General features: G+C 40.0%; 1 protein-coding gene across 2 annotated transcripts; it reads right to left on the bottom strand.

The window, feature by feature from the left end:
- Positions 1-137: 137 nt before the first annotated feature.
- On the bottom strand, positions 138-22,044 carry SEC22C (SEC22 homolog C, vesicle trafficking protein). 2 transcript variants are annotated; one of them, XM_067292004.1, is made up of 9 exons: positions 22,008-22,044; positions 16,797-16,894; positions 16,507-16,631; positions 16,006-16,215; positions 13,656-13,819; positions 11,559-11,741; positions 6,758-6,876; positions 6,089-6,154; positions 138-3,001 (listed from the first exon to the last, which is right to left on the bottom strand). In XM_067292004.1, the coding sequence occupies exons 4-9, from the start codon at positions 16,185-16,187 to the stop codon at positions 2,801-2,803; spliced, it is 915 nt and encodes a 304-aa protein (XP_067148105.1). In that variant the 5' UTR covers positions 16,188-16,215; positions 16,507-16,631; positions 16,797-16,894; positions 22,008-22,044; the 3' UTR covers positions 138-2,800. The 2 variants fall into 2 exon arrangements, with proteins under 2 accessions (XP_067148105.1, XP_067148106.1); XM_067292005.1 differs by lacking the exon at positions 16,507-16,631.
- Positions 22,045-22,344: the final 300 nt, after the last annotated feature.

Raw genomic sequence — 22,344 nt, forward strand, 5'->3', positions numbered from 1 at the left:
TGGTCCATTTAGTAGAAAGGATCCAGTCACATCCTCTATCTAATCCACAAAGCATAAAAAAAATTACAATATGGAAGGCAGAATTGTACCAACTGGTTTTGTTTGGTTTTAACAAAATAGTCGCAGGAAAAGGAACATATTAAACAAAGCTGAATTTAATCTTTATCAATTCTAAACATGATAGTTACAAAAGCTATCTAAACACCTTGTTCTACCACCATTTTTCTTATTGCAGAACCGTTGCTAACATCGTCTGGCACAGGGATATATTTGTTTTATGATAAAGCAAACAGTCAAATGCCGGGGCAAGCATCAGGAACGTTGCAATTTCTTCCAATCAACTCAATACAAGGATGAGGAATAGAAAGAAGATAACGGTTCACTGGCCTCAAGTGCCAGCTGTTAATGCTGTTTGCCTTCAGCTACAGCAGACTAGCTTTATTCAAGTCAATGGAGAATCGGTAAAGCTGTTTTGGACTCTGATGGAGGCTAAAGGGGGAGGAATTGGGAGCGGGAACATGTCACTAAGGCTCCTTTCACAAAGTTTTATCCATTTGTAGTATAAAACACCTCATCCTTTCCCTGTGGGATGACATTCCCCTGCGTATCTCAGTGGACTGATACCCAGTTTAGGCTCCCTAGCTAACCGAAACCACAATCACCAGACCCAGGATCCTTACCAGAGCATTAGTTTCCAGTATGAGATTTTTGGGGGTGTCTTTAAGATTTTTTTTTTTTTTTTTTAAAAAAACACTTGTAATCCAACCTCATGGCTTAGTCCCCTAAAGTCTCCAATCCCAAAGAAAGAGTTCTTCATCAAATAAAACAGGAACTGAACAGTATGGAAACTTAAAGCTTGTCAGTACTAAATGCCCCATATCTGTGTGTCCTAAGGACAGCGGTTTAGTGCTGGCTTCACTTCTCCACTTAACCCCAGTTTTCTGCCACAGTCTATGACAAACAAGTTTATTCCACCTCCTTCCAACAGGAAAGTATTCCTCCGATGGCACACAGTTCTAGCTATTTTCTAAACTGGTTGGCTAAAAATATTCTTCCATCACTTCTAGTAGCCTATTCCTCACAGTTTAAAGGGTCTCATTACGTTATTGTTACAGTAAACGGGCTAGCATGGGATGGAAGAGAAATATCTGCATTTTGGTGCCAGAACTTTTTCCAGCAGTAAGGTTCCTGATGTCCTAGAAGCTATTTTCGGGTTGTAATGGGCTGCAGGTCTACACCTTTGTTGCAGTCAGCTGCATCGCAGAATTGCTTTCAGCTGAAGAGCTTCTAGCCTTATGAGATACAGTACCAGAGGTTTCTGGTCTAGCAGTCTAATAATACTCATAAGCGTTTGAATTGCAAGGTTTCAGAAACAACTCACCAAGATGCAAAGAAGGAATTTTGTTAAGCATTTCTGCAAACTCAGGGAGACAATTCTGCATCATGTTAATCTCTTTGCAACCACTAGAGGTAGAGACTATGTGAAAGGAAAATAAATCTTTGGCCAGAGACATTTTGTAGAGCAGGTAGAGCCACCAGAAAACAGTTTCCTATGGGGAAAAAAAAAAGAAAATCCTGGACCATATTTCCACAATAATACACCTACAGTTCCCGACAACTTTTCAGTTTGAGGCTTCATAACCCTTCAAGGACAGCTGCACCAAAATGCTGTGCATTCTTTAAACATAACCTGAAGTATTCATACACATTCTAAAATGCCCATATGCACTTCAATACATTAAATACAAGAAAACCCAGTGCAGCAGAGGTTAAGAAATTCAGCTCCTAAGTACAATATTCAAAAGTGCACGCTCATAAATTCATCTTAGCATAAGAACTTTAACACCATTAGCTAAAGGTTTTATATGTAATAAAGAGAACCTGCTCTCGCTCTCCATTACTGGAAATGGCTTTCTACTCACCAACTGTACATTTGTTTTTTTAAAAAAGGTGAAGGAGTCGGTGGCTGTCATAAGTAGGCTTGGAAGATTTATTATCTGTACAGACCAAGCAAACATAGAACTGCCGTTACAGTAAGAGTGACTTTAACCAAGGAAATAAAGGCCACTTGAGCTGAAAGATCACTTACATTCACTCGGTTTGTTTTATGCTGCTCCAAGCTTATTTACAACTAACCAATGAGTACATACTTAACTACAAAGATGTGCTCTTTTGCTAGAAGACATTTAGAGCCTTTATGGTTTTTAAAGGAGCCACAGACTTTTTGTTTCCTTCAAAACCCAGAAAGGTTATCCAGAAGCTTCTCCTAAAATAATTTTCCCCACTGATGCTGGGCTGATCTAATTACGGCAAACTCCTCCTGCACTTTCATCTACCAAGAATCTTAATGCTTAACAAATTCCATAGGCAAAATTTTTACCCACTACTTTATCTTTGCTTTGCTATACAGTTTAGTATTTTTTCATAATAATTGGCAGGGCAAGACACTGACGTGCCAGACTGTTACAAAGCCGGCAAGACAAATGGCAAAATATTGACTGGATGATATTAGTCAAGAAGTAAGAGCCTGTTTACAGTAATGAGAACCTCCATCCGTTGACAACACCTGACAAAATCTACCGTGCACAGTTACCACATGTCGCGTTGAATACAGCTAAGTTCCTCAATGTATGTTTGATATTCCTACAAGGTCCTAGCTTATTTCAAGTTGCTTCAGAACATCCTACTCGCAATAACCATTGTCACAAACCTTTAAAAATCTCCCGAGCTATTTTTGGCCAGTTTAATACAAAAAAAAAAAAAAAAGTGTAAAAAGAGAGTAGCAAACCCAAGGTCTTCTTCATACGCCGCAATCAGGCTGTTTCTCCATCAGTTGCCTTGTCAGTATCTGATACGAAGAAAGAGATGCCACTCCTATGTGAAAGGCTATTTGCCAGAGGTTCCGTAATCCGTACAAGTAAATGTTGCACAAACAAACAGAGAAAAAGAGTACAAACGTCTTCGTCTTCCTTGCAGAGCTGTAGAAGAGGTACAAGTAACACTACAAAAGTACCAGAGAGATAGAGTTAGCATTAAACCGTGTATATATATAGAGAGAGAGAGAGAGAAGAGTCATAGGTTGGAATTGCTGGCACATCCACGCCACTTGGATGCGCCTACCACTGCAGTCATCGCTAAGAAGCTGAGAGCTTCCTTCCAACTGCTCTGTGTTCGGTCCTCCAAGAACAGCAGATTGGTGGCCTCAATCCAGACCCTACTGGATAAGCATACATACCAAAAGCAGCCTCTCAGCACAACCGGTGTCCTCCCTGGCTGCCTCAGGCTGGATTAAAATGAGTCTGAACACTGAGCCAGCTTTCAAAACCCACACGTGATTTTTGCAGGGCAAAGACTCAGCAGGAAAACAGCAAACAATTTTATGCTTCTGCTGTATTTATTCTTGGAATAAGCAAAGGACTTCATTCACTAGGCTTGACTTGGTAGAAAGACCATCCTTTCTGCTAACAAGTGGCTCAGAAAGGGTTTTTAGTTTTTTGTTTTTAAATTCAAGAACAGGTGGACAGCACTTGCTAAGCATGCGTGAAGGGCACCAACCATCACAGGAGAAAACAAGCATCTCACAAAGTGCTGGCAGAGGAGTTACTTTTTTAACTCAGGCAGCAACAGCTCATGCTTTATCACTTAAGGTCACAGTTTCCAACTGTGCTGATGACACAAGTAGGGATCATAACGTAGAAAGCACTTCACATTTGTGCACAATTTATGCACGAGCATTTTGTGAAGATGCCTGCTACAGATCAAAAGGATAAGAGAACACGTTATTTTTTTAAAGCTTCTCTAGCTTCAGGCACTAATTGGAAAAAGCAGAGCAGAGCTGCTCTTTGTGAAGAGTGACCTCCATCAAATTTTTAGGTCCAGATTACTACCTCTATTTTAAAGTTCTGCTGTGATCAGAAGCGTAAGAAGGCTGAAAGACACTAAATTGTCCATCTCATGTACAAGTAGCAACTGGTGAGCAAAAGGTATTGACAAAACAATATGGACTTCTTTAGGACTTCTTTATCTGAAAGCATGAGAATCTTTACTGTTCAGCTGTGAAATCTGAGGATTTTTTTTTTTACCTCAAAGCTTTGGACAACACAAACCTCTACGGTCTGACCACTAGAAGGTAAGAGACAATATAGGATGAATTATGGGAACCTGCAGAGTTAGGACACTACAACCACCCCCAAAGGGGAGGGGATAAGGGAAGAAGAAAAATCAAAATAAAAAGGCAATGTTCGATGGAGTTTATCGAGCTAAGCTACAAACCATGTGATGTAATAAGCAGCCTCTTTGCAAGTTTTAAATACCCTAGATAAACAGAAGTCTTCAAATAGAGCTCCCCAAACTTTGCAGGCCAAAGACAACAGTACTAAGCAACTAATGCACTGCAGGCATCGTATTATTTCCCCTTTGTCAACCAGCAGCCAAACTAGAGCAGCTGTGACCACAGCCTGAGAACAGAAGATTCTGCAAGCAGCGCATTGCCCTCAAGCTAAAGGTTATGGACCCCTGTTTTAGACACTTAAGGAACATTTCAGAAAAGTACCTGCTTGCACAGCAAGTAATATTTTTCTCATTCACACCACTACACAAAGAGGTCAGAGAAAATCATCCATTTAAAAATAATAATAATAATAATAATAATAATCTAAAGAGGGCAGGAACTACATTTGTCTTAGATTTAGAAGTAATTTTGAATAATGATGCTATTCTGTATTCGCTTAGTCTTTTGGATGGTTATGCTACAAAAGCCCATCACTAGGCTCACCACTGTAATGAAGAAAATGTATCTACTCTGGGAAACACGTCACCTTTGGGCTAACACTTATTTATTGCACTCAATTCCACGTTACAGTAAGGAAGCGCTGCAAAAAGCTTGCAACTACAATTTCCAAGAGTTAGATTGTGCCCTTACAATATATGTGCCACTTCAATAACACCTCTGTGGAATCACCTTTGCACAATGCTGAAAACCAAACTGTTCCTTTGCTTACCTGAAAATGATTTTGTACACAGTGTTAGGCTTACACATAAAAATTACGTGGCTTTCTCTCATGGAAATTTAACGTGATGCCCAAAGTAGCTCATTACTCATTTGAAAAAAGCCTAAGCCGGTAACAACCTGCTAAGTTTTTACAGCATAGAGTATTTTAAGTGTCTCTATGCTAGTGAAAATGGCTCCTGTTAAGGCTGCCTATCAATAATATTTATTCTAGAAAGTTTTAACTAAAAGTGGTATTGTTTTAAAATAACTCTTATAGCCGTAAAATATAACGCATTGAAACATAATGTGTTCTCAGCTTTCAGTCCACCTGCCATCAACCCAAAATCCAAACTAGTAAATATTTGAACACTATCAAGTGCAATGTAATACTGCCCATAGTTTGTTTTGTGTTTATGTGCACCCTGATTTGTTTAGACATGACCATTCACCTATGAATTCAGGGTAAACGTCAATCAGAAAAGCAATCGTAACTCAGAAAGCAAAAGCTCTAAGGAATGCTAGGCATGAGGGCTGCTTCTTTCACTATCTTGAACAAAAGACCATTTGCATTCTTGCAAAGTTCTTGAGAGCGCACTCACTTCCCCTCACTTCTTCCTCAAAGAGCATTTAATTCAAAATAATACCAAAAAGATTGACAGACATGTAAATAATAAGAAAGGCACCTAAAACACAGTTAAGGACATAGTCTGGATATTGGGCCAAACCATCTTAGAACCCAAATGTGTGGCTCCAGGTTACATTCAGCAATATCCTAAGTTTTGTGAGGTAATAATTAGTAGGAATAATACCTTGCCTAGACGAGTTATGTAGGGAGACCAAATCAATCAAGAATTTCTGATCCACAAAAAGCAAGGTAGGGGCAAGTGGTAAAGTAACGTATTTCTAATATGCAAATTATATATTAGTGTGAACGAGTTTAATAAAATTAAGATAGCTTGATTTCTCATTTTGGTAATTAAACATATCTGTCAAAGCACTGGAGGAACAATAAGAAAAATCTGTAACATCAAAAAATATCAAAAAACAGAATAATATAATATTAAAAATCAGAAAGTGTATTGTTTAAAGTTAACATACCTGAAAAACACAGACTAGAAAAGGTAGGAAAAAAGCTATCACATTTCCAAGTCCTTCATGGTCTTCCTGTTTGGATAAAGGAGTGACAAACAAGAAACTGCATCAGCTACAGTTTTATTAAGTGCTGCTTGATATTTTAGAACAATATATTTCATAAAGCACCTCTCATCCTGGCTTATGATGATTGACTATAACAGTGCCAGACAGCAGCATGATCAATATCACTGGCCGCAAACAGAGGTTTACATGACAATTATTGCTAAATAAAACCGTGCCACCGTCCAATCAGGACACTATTTTCACAGTTTAAAGTTGTTTACAGTTTCACTTTTGTTTAAAAAAAAAAACAACAACAACAAAAAAACAAGAACATCTAGAACAAAATACAAGAATTAAAATCAAAGAAAAAAAAAATCCAGACAGTCTGGCAAAACTAAAATATTTGTCCAAATTTCAATCACACCACAGAAGAATAAAATGCAATGTGCTCCCATACAACACAACATAGCAGGTGAGCAGTCAGAACTGTAAGTTCCCTGGACAAACAAAATAATTCTTGCAGAAAGACGTGCAGCCTAGCAAACTATGAAGCAGCATAGCTACCCATCATCCAGTTAACCAAATAACTCTTTTCTTTCATCTCCTTTACCGGTTTCAACTCAGAGTTACCTGAAATGAATACTCTGCTAGATGAACACCTCGAATGAGGTTCAAAGCTCCACACATGATGTTCAGAACAAGAGAGAGAATCCCCAGGGGAGTCACACGCTGCATTCTGTAAGTGGGGTCTTAAAAACAAACAAACAAACAAAGACTAGTGAGAGTTAGCACTGTTACTTCGAATCCTTTAACATAAAGCAACTCAAATCAGCTTAAGCAGGTTTTACACATTTTCAAGACCTTTCATGCCTTGCTCCAAAGAAGACCAGTTATGAACACCATTATTGTTGCATTACACTGTTCAGTTCAGAGCTATTTGGCATTAATGTCTTATTTTATGCTGCATGTAGACATTTCTCTGCTATTTATTTACAGCAGATTTTCATACTGAACATACCTCACTGGTCAGTAGACAAGCTAGAGGCTTCAAGTACTGAAAGGTCTGGGAAAGAGCCTCGATTTCTGACACCCAAAGAGAACACCTCTTCTCTTCCTCGACTGGTAGTCGTGTCTATGTCCGCACTGACATTCATTTTTGGGTTCATTTTGGTATACAGCAACTAGTTTCACCTGCATAGTTTCCACATGACCTTTGGTGCACTAATCAAGCAGCTGCCAGAACATAGTATGCAGCTGCAGGTGCCAAGGACTTTGACGGCTTTGCTGCTACAGTGTTGTGGGAGTTGTCAAGATGATGCTACGCAGGCACTGCTACTCAAAACTGGGAGCTGGGAATTAAACCGGATGCTACAGCTCTTGGCCTTTGAGAAACATTTTACAGTGCACTAGAATTCCTTTCATTCCCTTTCTCCCAACCTTCCCATGTTTCACAGGCAGTGAACTACCTGTCTCTCCTTTCTCATCTCCTGCACTACTAATATTAACTCTCACGTACCAAATCCCTCTTCTTCAGGATGAGCTAGTCAAGGTCAAAGTAACTGCTTTTAATTTGTATTTAACTTCGGAATTTGCCATTTGTAATTCAGAATTTTTGCTTGTCCAAAAGTTTGCCTGCTTTCCCCCCCTAACTGAACTAGTTAGTCCAGCAATAGATATTACCTCCACGTACAAACCTTGCCATACTCCGCCCTTGGATCACCACAAGCAGAACACTATCACCATAAGAGTAAGGAGGGTTACTTGCAGTTCAGATACCAAATCCCAATTCTCTTCTGTGTCAATATTCATAAAATACAGAAGAGAATGAAGTGCAGGAGCCCTCAGGGAGTCTCTCCAACTCTCAGGATCTTCTGGCTCCTGTCCAGACCAAGCCAGCTGCTGACTGCTCTACATAAACTATGCAACACAGCAGAGTTCCTCTCTGGCTTCATTTCGGTGACAAGTGAAACACCCTAACAACTTAAATATTGCAGTTCTGCATGGTTTAAAACAGAAAAACACTTCTGTCTTCTCCTTCAACAGAGATTTTCTTGATATGTGGATGTAAAAAAGGTTTGGTGCCAAATTAATATAGAAATTTAAATTATCTTTTATAAATGTCTATGTAATTAATTTGTCTGGCATGCATTCACATCTCCCTGCTTTCGTCTCCAAGGCTGCTGCAACAGGAACTGCATTAATCTCATTTGCAATATGTCACATTATGTAGCATTACTGTATATTATTGTTAAACACGTTTCCATGCAAATAAAAGATGCAAGTATCCTAGCCATTTAAAGGCAACTTTGCTTTTTGGCTATGCAGTGAAATTCAAAGCCCCAGCAGCTCATTGAACAGAAGCTGTACAAGCATGTTCTTACATTGATCAGAGTATCCAGTTTACTATTATTTTTGATCAATTAAATATTGTTGCAACAACTACATATTTCTCTCTCATGGAAATTTTCTGATAAGAACTACTGTTTCTTCCTCCTTCCTCCTAAGTCGCTAAGATTTATTTCAGAGGCAGCCAGTTTCTCTTTTAAACAAAGAGGAACTGTCAAGCACAAGTGTCATTCATCAAACAGGATCATGCAAACTGTGCTCGTCGACACTTTCCAGTACCTAGTGAGGAAAAACGCAGGTCTCAGTATATCGTTTCTACAGATTGAAGACCACAGCATGGAAAATTATTTACAAGTTACAATTTTTGTCCAGTAAATACAAAGATTTACTGTCACAGAGGCAGAGGAAATTACAGCATCTAGTTGCTCAGGGTTCACAGCCTGCGAAAACTGATCTTTAAACTGTTTGCTGCGGAGCTTTATTTTTGCTGTATCCTTCTGAAGTTTAACCCACAAACTGAAATTGCACAGATCAAGCGATAACGGGTACTGCTAGAGCAAAATTATGACAACCCCTTGTGTGAATTTGATTATATTTTTATAAAAAGAAGTATATACTAGAAGAGTCTATTACACTAAATAAGGAAACAAACTATCCCAGTAGAGAGCAATTTTACGCTAGCACAATTAAATGGCAATTGGGATTCAAACCTATATGATTGTTCAGGTAGAAAAGTCATGCTCTTGAGAGTGCAAAAAACTATGCGGAAGATATTTTGGGGACTGTAGTTTACCTAGCACCCTGGAAAAATGCATCTGCAGGTTTAAACGAGTATAGAGCAATTCCACAAAAACACCCTCAGCGAAGAACCCGAAAATTCCATCTATAAAAGATTTTCTGAGCAGAGCCCTTTGGCTATTTAACTGGAGACCAACATTAATGCCTGTACCAGGCTCCACTCTCTCTCTTCGGTGCTCAGCACTTGACAGTGAGTCACATACTCAAAGCTCCAGATAAAGATAGCACCAGTAGCGAAAAATGAAATCAGACTCAAACATTTTAAAATAAAATACAAGCACACACACAAAAAAAGAAAAGAGGTGCAAGAAGAGATTATTACGTCTTTTAAAAATACTTTTAAAAGGACCCTGAGAAGTACTCCCTCCGTGCCTACAAAAGACCAAGAGCATTCATCAAGGGGAGCACCATGCTGCATAATTTAGTAGCATGCTTACTAGACAAATAGCACAAGTTGTTCTTTCATTTCATAGAGCCAATTCTGATATAAAAATTCTCCCTGTTCACACAAAGCTACTTACACTTCACATTTCTTATATAAATGACTGCACTTTCCTTCAGAGCTTTTTCAGCTGTCCTCACATCAAGAGGCAAAGCTAGGCTTCTGCAACAAAAGCTGAGGTGGTGTGGAGATTGACCAAGGGCAAAACGTTACAACATCTTTTAGCAAGAACTGGGCTGGGTTTAGTTAAGAAAGGAAGGAACAAGAGGAGGAAAGAATGCAAAAAAAAGCTCGTGTCCCTATATATTCTAATAAGGATGAAAACTCCCCGACTTTTCAGACTCCTTTCACACTACAACAAAAAAAGAGCCAGAGGATGTGATCATACAACTAAAAGGAAAACAGGAATCAGCCACCAACCATGCTAGGAGACTGTTGTTTTGATCAAGTCAGAATTTATCTTCACTATAGACTGCAGGCGCAAATAAATTCTGCTCTCTTGTAACCAGAACACTTCGCTGTATACTCAACAAGTCTCCTGTATAGCACATTAATAAGGAAAAAAAACCCCACTGTCTACACGGCTAAACTCAGAGCAAAGTGGAATTCAGCTGCTAGTTACTGATGAGAGGAAAGAGACACAAGCCAGGAAAGCTGACTCCAGCTGAGGGAAACAGATGATCATAAACACGATTCTTAAAATAAAGACAGAACAGTCTGTAAGAGTATTTGGGTTAGACCACTGAGGACAGCCAGAGACACAAAGCCAGATGGAAAACAACAGAAAGCAATTAAGAATATGGGGGAACTGAAAATGTATTTCTCATCACTGAGCACAGAACAGCTCGCAAATGTTTGTTTGGCACTTAAATCGTTTGCAGTAGCGTGAAGAATTTCCAAGCCTCTTCTAAGAAGAATTTTCAATAGAAATTTCTAAAAATTTCTATAAAAATATTTAACCTTCAAGAAGGGTTCTGAGAAAGACTCTCAAATCTGACTTGTCATTGAGATGTTGTCATTTCTATCTTTTCTTTCCCCTCATCACTGCCCCTGTAGATTTTAATCTAAAATACTTATGTCAAATTAGATTCCAGCTCACCCATCAGAAACAATAAGACTGAGCAAATGGAACTTAATTTTATTAGTGTTTCATAAGCCAAAGGGGAAAAAAAAAAGAAAGAAAATGGAAATATAAGCTCATCGTATCCCAGCTGCATTTAAACTGCCAACCTAATAGGATTAAAAGCATTTTATTTTGTAAATGAAGTAAACAGGACATTGACTATGCAAGTGAAACATAAATAAGATATCAATTTTATAATAATTAAGGAGAGGATAGAACTTTTAAAAGCAGATAAAATGTCAGTATTTATTATAGAAAGTTCCCTTGTCAAGGCTCTACACATTTTTATGAAGATATGCATATCATCTTTCAGAGTTTTAGTCCAATACATTAAATTTTAATGAATGGGGTAAAAGGAGAAAGTGCAGACTGGAGGTCAACTCAAGACAGACAATCTGAGAATGAGAGTCTTACCCTCAGATCAAACGTATTCTTGCAATCATTTTCTTCCTCATGGATAAAGTAACTCACTGAGACTGTAATTACAAATCTTGTATCTTAGTTTACAGCAAACACAATGAATTAGTGGAGCTTGTTAAATTTTATTCGACATGAGAATCAACTTGCTCTTCACTATGACTGAAAGACAGTCTTTTCTCCCAGGTTTTATATGTAAAATGTAGATCGCTCAGTACAAAAGGAACCGCTACATGCTTTTCTGTCCTTCACGAATTAGGAGCTCAGGAAGTCTGTACTGTCACCTTTGCGTAGTAGTAACTTACCAACCTCCACACGAACTCCTGCATGCCCACCGTTAGTCATCCCATTCAGCAGCTCCGCGTCCTCCAGTTTCAGCTGCACTGGGGGCCGGAACTTCAGCTCCTCCTGAATCTTCTCCCAGTCGGCCTTCGTTTGAACGCCACTTGCATGGTTAAAATGACATTTGACTTTCTGAATAACGTTATCTGAAACATTATTAAAAAAAAAAAAAGATTTAAGAATTAGCTGTACAGAAGTTGAGTGCTTCAGGTAACTGACAAATCAAATCCTGACATTCTTTGATTTTATTATTATTTCTTTCTTCATTTCTTTTCTCATTTCATTCAGATATAAGATTTCAATGCTAACTAGGGAACAGAAGTACCTTTCCTAGGTGTTTTTGTATTGCACCTCCACCCTTCTGGATGCTTTAAGTAACTCATCCTAACATCTTGCCTGCTGGTGGACTGAAAACAGGCTTTCATATTGCAAGCTAGACATGGCAAACATATTTTGACCATAGCCCATGAACTACCATGAAGCCTGAATGATGCAATGTCATATCATGTTTTAACAGTGTCAAGGGTTAGATTTTTTTCCAGGACAGAGCTAACTTAATTCAACCCATTTTTGAGTCACATAACAACTCTGACTGGCAGATGCAGTGATTCCACCAACCTGCATGTCACAGATTTATATACGGATTACCCTGCTATGTCTCCCACACTTAAATTTTAAACACAATTCACAGACAAATTCCTTTCCACAAATTTGGCTAATGGTTTGACATGAGTTACCACAGCACTGAGACCAAGTTGTGAACCTGTCTGAGTAAGAACTATCCACACCTCCTGAGCTGAAGTACCTCACCATGGATACTGCTGTTTCCTATTTTATTGTGCAAGGGCATGGGCAAATTCAAGCTCATTATTTCAAATACGTAGGCAAATAAAATGTAGAAACATTAATTCTACAGAGATATCCTGAATAAAATTCCCATCCTTAAGATATTGTCATGCTAACAGACTTGCACAGGTTGACCTCAACTACTACTGGATATCAAACGTATGTAATAGCTTAGAGCACAAGTTTAGAGAGCACACAGGAGGACTTGCTGCCATGCTAGAATAGACAGTGTCATAAGCATTCATCACTGAAAAATCCTGTATTTTACCTTAAGTCAGCCTACTGTAATAATCCATAACACTCAGGCAGAAGGCCAAGATCTTACACATAAGTGCATCTCAGATCCAGACAAACACATGAAAATCATGCAGCAACATGTGGCAGACTCGGTCACAAAACACATCATGATATTAAAAACAAAAAAGTAAGATTTTGTATCTTCTTTTCTAAGAAAGGAGCATTATGAGATTAAAAGAGGCTAGAAATTCCCAGTCAGGTTGCAAAAGGAATAATTTGGATTTCAGCATAAAATTACATCCCACCTAGAATGTGATCTGCAGGCAATTCACTTAAAATACAAGATGACTGTATAATGTACTTTCCTTGTGGATTTCTCAGTCTTCCACTCAGGACCTTAACTCTGTTCCTGAAATCTGGATAGAAGTGTGCTAACCCACTGCAATTTCCCAGAACAGAGTTTCTTACTGCAAGGGAACAGTGATTCTTCAAAGGTGTGATGTTCAGTAGAGCAGCTGCTGCTTAGCAAGAAAGCCATTTATATCAGGTAAAAAAAAAAAAAAAGAAACAGTAGGCATGATTAGAAGTATTAGATGAGTCTAAGTCATGCCAGAAATGAAGTTGTCCATAATAATCTATTTTGTCTCCCTTTTTTCCTGTACCCATGTGTCTCCACCTGTCAGATTTTTTTTAAAATTAAATTATATAGTGTTTGAGACATGGATTGCCTTATTATTCTGTGCTTGTTTATTAATCAAAACATTTTGCTCATCTGTGACTGGGGCTTTCAGGAACTGCAAGAACAGTAATCTAATAGTTTAATGCAGTTACAAGAGCTCCCCCTCCTCCTACACACGCATGCACAGGCACACATACAAATTCATTTTTATGATCAGGCTTTAGCCAAGCAACATTATTTAAGATCATAGAAGTAACAGACAAAGTATTCTTACTATTAGAGAACAAAAGCTACAAACCAAATTGAAGAAAAGCATATGGTCTGGAAGCTAAATTGATGCTTGTTGTATCATAGGAAGCTGCAAATTCCCACTGAAGCTCTTCCAGGAAGCAAAACGCCATGATGGTTGAGTAATTGCTGGAACAGATTGCCATGCAGGCAATATCCCCAGAGGAAAGAAAACTGAAAAACAAAAATATATATATCATATCAGTATAGAAAAGTAAAAGGGTCATGCTGAACACAAAAATTAAACTGTGCTGTCAAAACAAATATAGCAACTACTCTGACTGAAAGAGCAGACTGGAAAAAATATATCGTTTGCATTACTCTTAACTCATTCAACAGGCCTTAACGTATTAAAGATCGCAACATAGGTTTTACTAAATTGCTACATGAGCAAAAATCGTGGATATTATTTTCCCAGATCAGATTTAAATCATGCTAATGAGAAAAGAAATGGCCAGAAAACATCACAGGAAAAAAGATTAAGGGGAAAAAATGGTGGCTTTCTACAAACAAAAGTAAAAAAGAAAGCAATCTTTTTCACAGAAACCCTGCAGCTGTATTCGTTGCTCCTCTTGAATATGACTTCATATTAACAGTAAAAGATTTTCGTTACCTTGCACAAACCAAGATATTTGAACACTATTAATGTTAAATCATCTTTTACAAATTAAGATGATTTTGTATCAGAGATAGCATTAAAAAAATTCTGCTCCAGGATGGGGTTCTCTAACACTGAAGCCATATTTAAGCATAAGTTCCCATTTACAGATGCTCCAAAACTTTCCAGGGGAAACTCACTGGGGGATTCATCTGACCAAATGCAGGTGTCTAGTTTGGGATAAGTGAAATCACTCTCTAGATTTCATTGAGTAAAGTGTGAGTCAGGGCAACTAGTTCAGATGTCAACACTGACAATGTAGATAGCTGAACTTCAACAATCCCCACTGTAAGTACGGATATGTAATTATCTCTGGAAAAAGACAAATCTTTCCTTATAGGTTAGCCATCTGTTTGCAATATTCAGTGTAAAAACCTAAGTTTTGAAGCTGAACAATTACTCCTTTTCTGCATTTTTTCCTCTCTTTTACTATTTATATATCTCAACCCTCTCAGATGGAAATACTTCACGTTTCCATCTGTACCACATTGCTATATACTCATTAGACTATGTCTAACTGGGATTCAGGGTTTTGATTAGCCCCGCGACAGCCTATTTACTCTGGGTTCGTTCCTTAAATTCTTTCTGTTCCTGGTTCACAGCTGAGAATTAACGCCATAGCTGTGTAACGCTACCTTCTCCGAGTTGTCAAAAATTTATAGCCTTTATGCCATGTATCTGTTTGCACCCTTGTCATTTCACAGTCAGATGCAGAGCTACTTCTGTAGAGACTATGGAAAATCAAAAGCAGCGGGACATATTAGCATTAAAGGGCACAAGTTCACTTTGAAGGAAAATAAATTAAAATGCTAATCTTTGTTTTTCCAGTTCATTCAGTTTAAGTTCATGCACCTTCTTCCTTCCATTACTCCTCCTAAAAAGGGATACTACTCACAGTTTTAGCTCAGGATCACCTTAAGTTCTCTTCGCTAACCAGAAATGCAGTCACAAGCAAAAACTAATTTTTAAGAGTTAAACTAAACTGAGCAGTAAATGAAAATTCTCCTTCCTGAATTAAAGCTTAATTTCTTAAAATAAAAACTAGCAGATCCCTCTCCAACACATAGAAGCAGAAATTAAGCTTTTCTCCACAAAGTCAGTATGCTTCAGGCCTCAAGACTGAGCTTCTAGGGACTTGAACCCTGCTGGTATTCAGAAACTGGACTGAGCAGACCACAGGAGGGGGTCAGGGCAGTTCTGGGTGAGCCAGAATCAGAACTGTAGGAGCCTGGGTGTTTTCAGGCCAGGAAGAACAAGCACCTAATGAAAGGAGGCCTCAGCAAGATTAGACTGTCACTGAAGAAAAGGGGCTTGGGTCCCATTTTAGTCTAAACTACTTTAAGTAATTCCTCAGCACTACACTCCTTGTTAAAAGTTATTTGTAGATGTCCAAGCCACTCCAACTGCTAATAGGAAAAAGTACCGCCCATCGAGCAGACTGCATTTGCTGCAAAAGATAATGACAACCAAAATAAGCAATCCTTAACATATGCTTACTAAACTGAGTAGGAGCTGTGTGGCTGTGGTGCTAAGACTCCAAGTTTCAAAATACTGCCTAGGAGTTTAAAATCTAGACATGCACGATGGGATTTCATAACCGAGTTAGGCATTATGGAAGATACCTAATCCTTACAGTTCAATTAATCCCCAGGACAACCATTTTCAAAATTAAGGTAAACAGACAGACAAACCAGGGACTTACTGTATGCTAAGGTCACGTCCTTTTGCTGTGCCTCGACTTGGATACTGTGCCAGAACTGATGATAATGCCTTTAATCTCTTTCTGCATTCTAGAAAGTCCCGGCTGAAATGAAAATCTGTGGAGGCCGACAGGGGAAGCCCATCCCTCACCCGCACCACGCAGGCAAAGAAGATCATGGACATTCTCCACTGGAGCACTCATGAGGACAACCTGAAAATAAGTATCAAATTAGGTCAACGGTAAATTAATGGATGTGATCTCAGTTACTTACAAGCCAATACGCAAACTAGTAATATGTCAAGGTAATTGTTTAGTAGCAGTGGCGGATAAACTATAGCTCTTGTATCATCACCACCACTGAAAGGCAATCAAGGTATTTTAAAGATCAGAACTGTGTCCATTTTTTGCCTCTCACAGAGGAAAAAAAAAAAAAAAAAACACCACAGGCTGGAAAACTATCTATCTGAAAAGAAATCAGTATTTTCCCTCCCTGTGCTTTACCTCAAGTGTCAGAAATGCTGAGGAAAGTTCTTAAAGGAATTTACAGAAACTGGCTAACTCCCACTGACACGCTGCAGCTTCACTGGGTCTCCAGACGCCTTAGTGTTGCAGATAGGTCAGGTTTTCTAGTATAACAAAGAAATACAAAAATAAATTCTTGGCTATAGTCTGTCAGGCTCTTTTTACAGAATGAAAGAAGAATAAATATAGAATAAAGGTTGTCCTCTCTTGACTTCTTACTCCTTAGAAGATCACTTAACCTTCCATGAAAACTTATCATCAGGATTTACCTGGTACATTCAGAGCACACAGGAGATCTGTCCGTCAGACATACCACAAGTATTCAGTACAAGATGTTAGAAGACTAATGCATCAGCTCACATCATCTCTGAAAGATAATCATATAGAGCATTTTAGAGATCTCGCTAATGACTTACATATATAGATACATACATATATAAAAATATATTTCCCATTCAGTGGGTAAACGTTTCCTGGAAAGTATTTTGCCTCAGGGAAGAGATAAACAAAAAAAGCCCTCCTCTCCTTACCCAATAAGTCAATTCCTACATGTATGCCAAGACACCCAGATCACCCACTATGAAATTATATGCAAAATATTTCTAATACGCTCCATCACTGTTTTGAAATTTATCCTAGCTTCCTGTAAAATAAGAGCTCTAAAACAGCAGACTTTAAGGGACTATCACAAATAACTTACAGCAAAAGAGTCACTTACACCGCTTCAGGCAAACTAAATAAATAAAGGATAAAAAAAGACACCGAAAAGTCAAACTTTCGATACAGCGAATCACTGCTTTAAACGAAACTGTAATCTGTCAACAAGTTAAAAAAAAAAAAAAAAAAAACCTAACAACTGTCAGGAAAAATGACAGAAAGCATAACTGCACATAACCCGTTTCCTTAGAAAAGCACATTTAAACTACAGAAAGGGTTATTTTGAGCCTCTAACAGCTAGTTTTCTTTAATCTCCATTTTAATGTTTTTTTTCCACTATTCCTCTAATCATTTATTTTCCCTGGTAGTCAGTTGAGCTGTAAAATTAAACTAAGCTCACAAACTACATTTCAGCACACAATTAATTTCAACAATAAAGATAATTACATATCAACTTGAAGCCTCCCATCCATCTTCAATATGCTGCGATAGTATCAATGAAAGAAAACAGTGCAGAAAGCTGCTCAAACTTGTGAAAAAAAGTGAAATGAAAATAAAAAAAATAAGCTGCCAACTCAGAAGTATTAACTTTGATAGAGTCAGCCTCTAAGTACAGTTCCTCAGAGCAGCACAGTTTTATAGTCAACGGTTGCTAATGCTGATAAAGCATAGTATCAGAAGTATCCAGGCTGATAAGCACTATAAAGGCAATATACTGAGCACTCTCGTTCACCTTTCAGAAAAAGCCAGCAAACGAACAATAAAATGGAAAGGCAACAAAGAGAAACCAAGATATTTCCTAAAACCTAGCGGGTTGAACAATTTCATGGACTAAATACGTGATTAACAGCAAGATTTTAGGGGAAAAAACAGCCATCATTAAGGATAACATCACCTACAGTTAAATAACTGTTTGCAAAAAGGTTTACAATTTCCTAAGGCATACAAATCTTCATGCTTCAAGGCTTAAGCCTTTCAATAAATGTCAGTGCACCCTCTCACAGAGCTGCCCATTTTAGCAATGCTCCATCCTCCTGTGATGGATCTGGTATTGGCCACTGTCAGACTCCTAAATCAAATGCCTGACTTCACTGGAGAAATGAGCCAATGCTCCTTCCAAGGAGAGTACAATTCCTGTAATGTACTATTATACCTTGCCATATTCATCCAAAAGGCTTGATTTTTTTTTTTAATCTGCCTGCCTGTGAATTCTCAGCTTTGCTGCCTAAGGAAACGAGGCTTATACAACCAAGCTGTAAGTTCAAGTGGGACAGATATTAAACCTTAGGTTTCTTTTAGCTTTGAGAAAATAAGCAACTGTGTAGAAAAGAAGGATTCCATTAATATCTTGAACAGAGAGAAAGGCTGATGCAGTGACTCAAATCTTAACAGACAGCAGAGAACTGGTAAGCACAAACTCGGGGCAAAACAACTGGAGAACCGCTCACTGGTTCTGCTTCTTTAGAGTCTAAAGGCACGTTTGCATATTAACACCCTACTCCCCAACGAAGCAGAAAAGAGGCATGTTGCTTTCAGATGTAAGAACAGTATCTTTAAGACTTCTACCTAAGAGGGTAAAAAAAGAGACAAGTTCTTCCACTGCTTCAGGGTTTTATTTGAAGTGTAGCACAGACCTGGTTGAAAGAGATGAGCGCCAACATCACTCCACAAGAGCGGGCAAAGCCTGAAAAAAGTAAGCAACTGGTCCACTTGTCTTCTGCGTAACTCATGTCTTGCCATCATCCACATATCCCTCAGACTCATCTAACCTTCTAATGCCGCTCCTTTTGCTTTTCCACACTCCTCCAGCCCACCTGCTTTGGCATTGCACCTTGCTTAGCTCTCTTCCCTTTTCACTGTGGCCTCCCATTACTTACACTTCGGAAGGTGTTATGCGCCCCACGGCAAAAAAACAGTTATTTATGCCACCTCCCTCAAACATTACTTGGAAGTAATTACTTGGAAGGCAATTTTGCCATGTGACCTGTAAATGAACACACAATATCATAAGTTAATGGGCTGATCAAGATCTGCACATAACCAAGCAACTCTGTGATCTTATTATTTGAACTTGACCTGCCCTTTTCTCCTCTGGCCTCTTTCTGTTTGCATATGATTATTTACCCGAATTATCTGCAACCGACTTTACGTGGCAGGCCTTTGCACTTGTGTCTTGAACTTTGACTACGTCATTGTGTTTTTCAGTTAAGCACATATCAAATCTTCCAGTATTCAGAACTGATAACATCCTGTCAGACCCGCTACTTTACCGGCACAGAGCAGGCAAAAGCTTGAGAAATGTTTTAAGGGATTAGAATTTAGGAACTGAAGTAAACATAGATTGTTTCTGCACTGTCTGAAGCACCTGTGCATCTAGCACTTCGCAAGTAAACTGTTTAGCATAAGACTAACGTAAACAAAACACATTTACCAGTCTTTAAACAAGCAAGATACTTCAGGGTGTTCCCACAGTAGACATCTAACTTATCTGAAGTGCAGTTCCTCCATCCCTAACTCTCTAAGTAGCAGCTAACGCTCTCTAATGACTAGGTAGGGATTAGTAAAGCAGTCTTAATCAGACCTCTTACACTTCACTGCACTGTTATGCAAGCTCCTCCATATAAGAAGATTAGGTCGCGTTCACAGGCATCAAGCTTTTCCAAACGCTCTACGAACTCCTACCTTTTTTTCTGTACTTAAAAAAAGTATCTATTCGACAGGCTCTGAAAGCAAACGTCAATGAAGCTGATGGAGGGGTGCGCATTATTTTTAAAATACTGTTCTTTACTTAAGCAATTATTCTATCTAACCATTGAAAACAGAAGTGTCCTTTGCAAGAACAGGATAATATTTAATAGGGACTGTCTTGTTAGCAGTAAGTCTCTCAAGCATTCATTTTCTCTCCTTGTTCAGAGTCACATTTCCCTTTCCAGAGGTGGCATACAGGCCAATTTCAAACCCAACAACATGCAACTACTGTGTCAAGTTCCGATCTCCCCGCTGAAAGATCAGGAAGCGTAAGCGAACATTACCACACTCAGGGAGGCTCCTGAAGCAGTCTGCTTAAAGTTTTTTGAGACACGTGACAGCTCGATACTTGATGGTAACTATTACATGTAATGCAGCTTTCCTCTGGTGCATAAGCTTCAGTCACACCTAGTTAGCAGTGGCACACCAAGATATGAAAGAGATTCATATTTTCTTAATCAAACATAAAGCATTTAATAGAGCTGCAGCTAATGCACTGGTTTTAGTCTCAACCAACAGGAAAAGGGATTAAGAGATGGTTTAAGAGAAAGAAGGCAGTTACTGCTTCTCTGCTGGATCACTAGGTAAATATTATCCTTTTCTCACACATACAAAAAGGCAAATCTGAAGTGCAAATAAATTATAAGTCTTCTAAGATTTTGGTAACTGTATCCATCTCTTTCTTCTCACTTCTCAAATACTCTCCTTTAACGCTCACACCAATGCTGACCAAGCTAGTGAAATCACAGACCTACAGTGCGAGAAGCACTACTCTTCAGATCCAGCAGCGAGTAAAAAGATTTTGAAAGCATGATGCTATCTCAATTTCAAAATCAGGATGTGTGGTTTGAAGAGCCTGTAAGCTCTTGATACACAACTATATACAAAGTAGAACAGAATAGATATGATCTACTAAACCTGACACAAAGCCCACCCACTCTCAAGCGCCAACCCAGGAACAGATTGCCAAAAAAACCTTCTCTACTGTAAAGAATACAGAGAAAACTCACAGCCACGAGTGACTGAAATATGTGAGACAGCCTGTCCAGTGGCATTTTCGACTATGTGAATATATGCTTTACACTTAACTTCAAAGGAGAGCCAGTAGAAAACCTTTGTCGTCATAAATCTCCTATGCACACATACTCCTATCAATTACCACAAACATATGCCGCACAAAACTCAGATCCCCGCATTCAGCTCCCCCATCAAATCCCCTGCCTCACTAGACAGTCTTCCCCGCCCAAATCACACCTTACCCACCCTCTAAGAGTCCCAAGCTCTTCCCCTAAATTAATCTCTCAGAAACATCAGCCACCTTAAATGCTCCCAAATATCCACCCACCTGTACCCTGAAGCCTCCTGAAAATCCACCAGCTCACCCCCATACCCTCACCACCCCACATAATTAGAAACCCTGCCCCCATCCACCCCGCTCCAACCACCGCATTCAGCACCCCTAACCTCTATCCACTCCTCTTTTCCCCTGCATTAGGAACGCCAAAACCCCAACCAGCACTCCCTCCTTGCACGCTTTTGTCATCCCAGAAACCTTGAAAGCCATCTCCCTCATCAAGGCACTCCCTCGTACTAAAAAGCCTCCCTCACACCTCTCAAGCCCCCCCAGACACCCCCAAACCTTGCTTCCCTCCTACACGATCCCAAACCCTCAGAGCACTGCTGCTCACGGCACACACTCCCAGCCCACACCCTCAGGGCCCCAAATCCCCCTTGTTCCCTTCTGCAAACCGCAGACATCCCCAAACCTTCCTTCCCTCCCCCAGGGCCCCAAACCCCACAGCAGCCCTGCTCACCCTACACACCCCCAGGACCCCAAATCCCCCTTATTCCCTCCCCCACACCACAGGCATCCCCAAACCTTCCTTCCCTCTCCCAGGGCCCCAAACCCCCACAGCAGCCCCCCTCACCCCACATCCCCCCCAGGGCCCCTCGTCCGACACACACCCCTCGAGCACCCCGGACAACCCCAGCCCAGCCCAAGCCGCCGCCGGGGGTCTCAAGAAGGGGCCGGAGGAGGAGGAGGAGAAACAACCCGGCCCCCCCCGGCCTCTCACCTTCCCCCGCCCCTCGCCGCGGCCCCGGGCCTGTCCCAGCCGCGCGGAGGCGGCGGCGGCGCCACAACACCCCCGGCCCGGCCCGGCCCAGCCCGCCCCCTTCCGCCCACAGAGACGGCGGCTAGAGCGTCCCCGGCGCGGGGCACGCCGGGACGGAAGAGGCTGGGGGCGCGCGTGGCGGACCGCCGCCGCCGCCGGGGCTGTGGAGCTGCGCCGGCCGCGGCAAGCGCCGCCAGGCCGTGCCGTGCCGTGCCGTGCCGTGCCGTGCCGTGCCGTGCCGTGCCGTGGAAACCCTTTCTATAACGTGGTGTATTTTGCACGAAAGAGGCTAAAGACA

Source organism: Apteryx mantelli, chromosome 2, assembly GCF_036417845.1.
Source record: "Apteryx mantelli isolate bAptMan1 chromosome 2, bAptMan1.hap1, whole genome shotgun sequence".
Taxonomy (NCBI): Eukaryota; Metazoa; Chordata; class Aves; order Apterygiformes; family Apterygidae; genus Apteryx; species Apteryx mantelli.

What these genes read in the sequence shown, in the direction of transcription:
- SEC22C (XM_067292005.1), bottom strand. Translation starts at nt 16,187, where the DNA reads ATGTCCATGATCTTCTTTGCCTGCGTGGTGCGGGTGAGGGATGGGCTT. An exon ending in GGACGTGACCTTAGCATACA is followed by an intron (nt 13,820 to 16,005) that starts GTAAGTCCCTGG and finishes TTTGTTTTTCAG; the next exon opens with TTTTCTTTCCTCTGGGGATA. An exon ending in TAGCAGAGTATTCATTTCAG is followed by an intron (nt 6,155 to 6,757) that starts GTAACTCTGAGT and finishes TTATCCAAACAG; the next exon opens with GAAGACCATGAAGGACTTGG.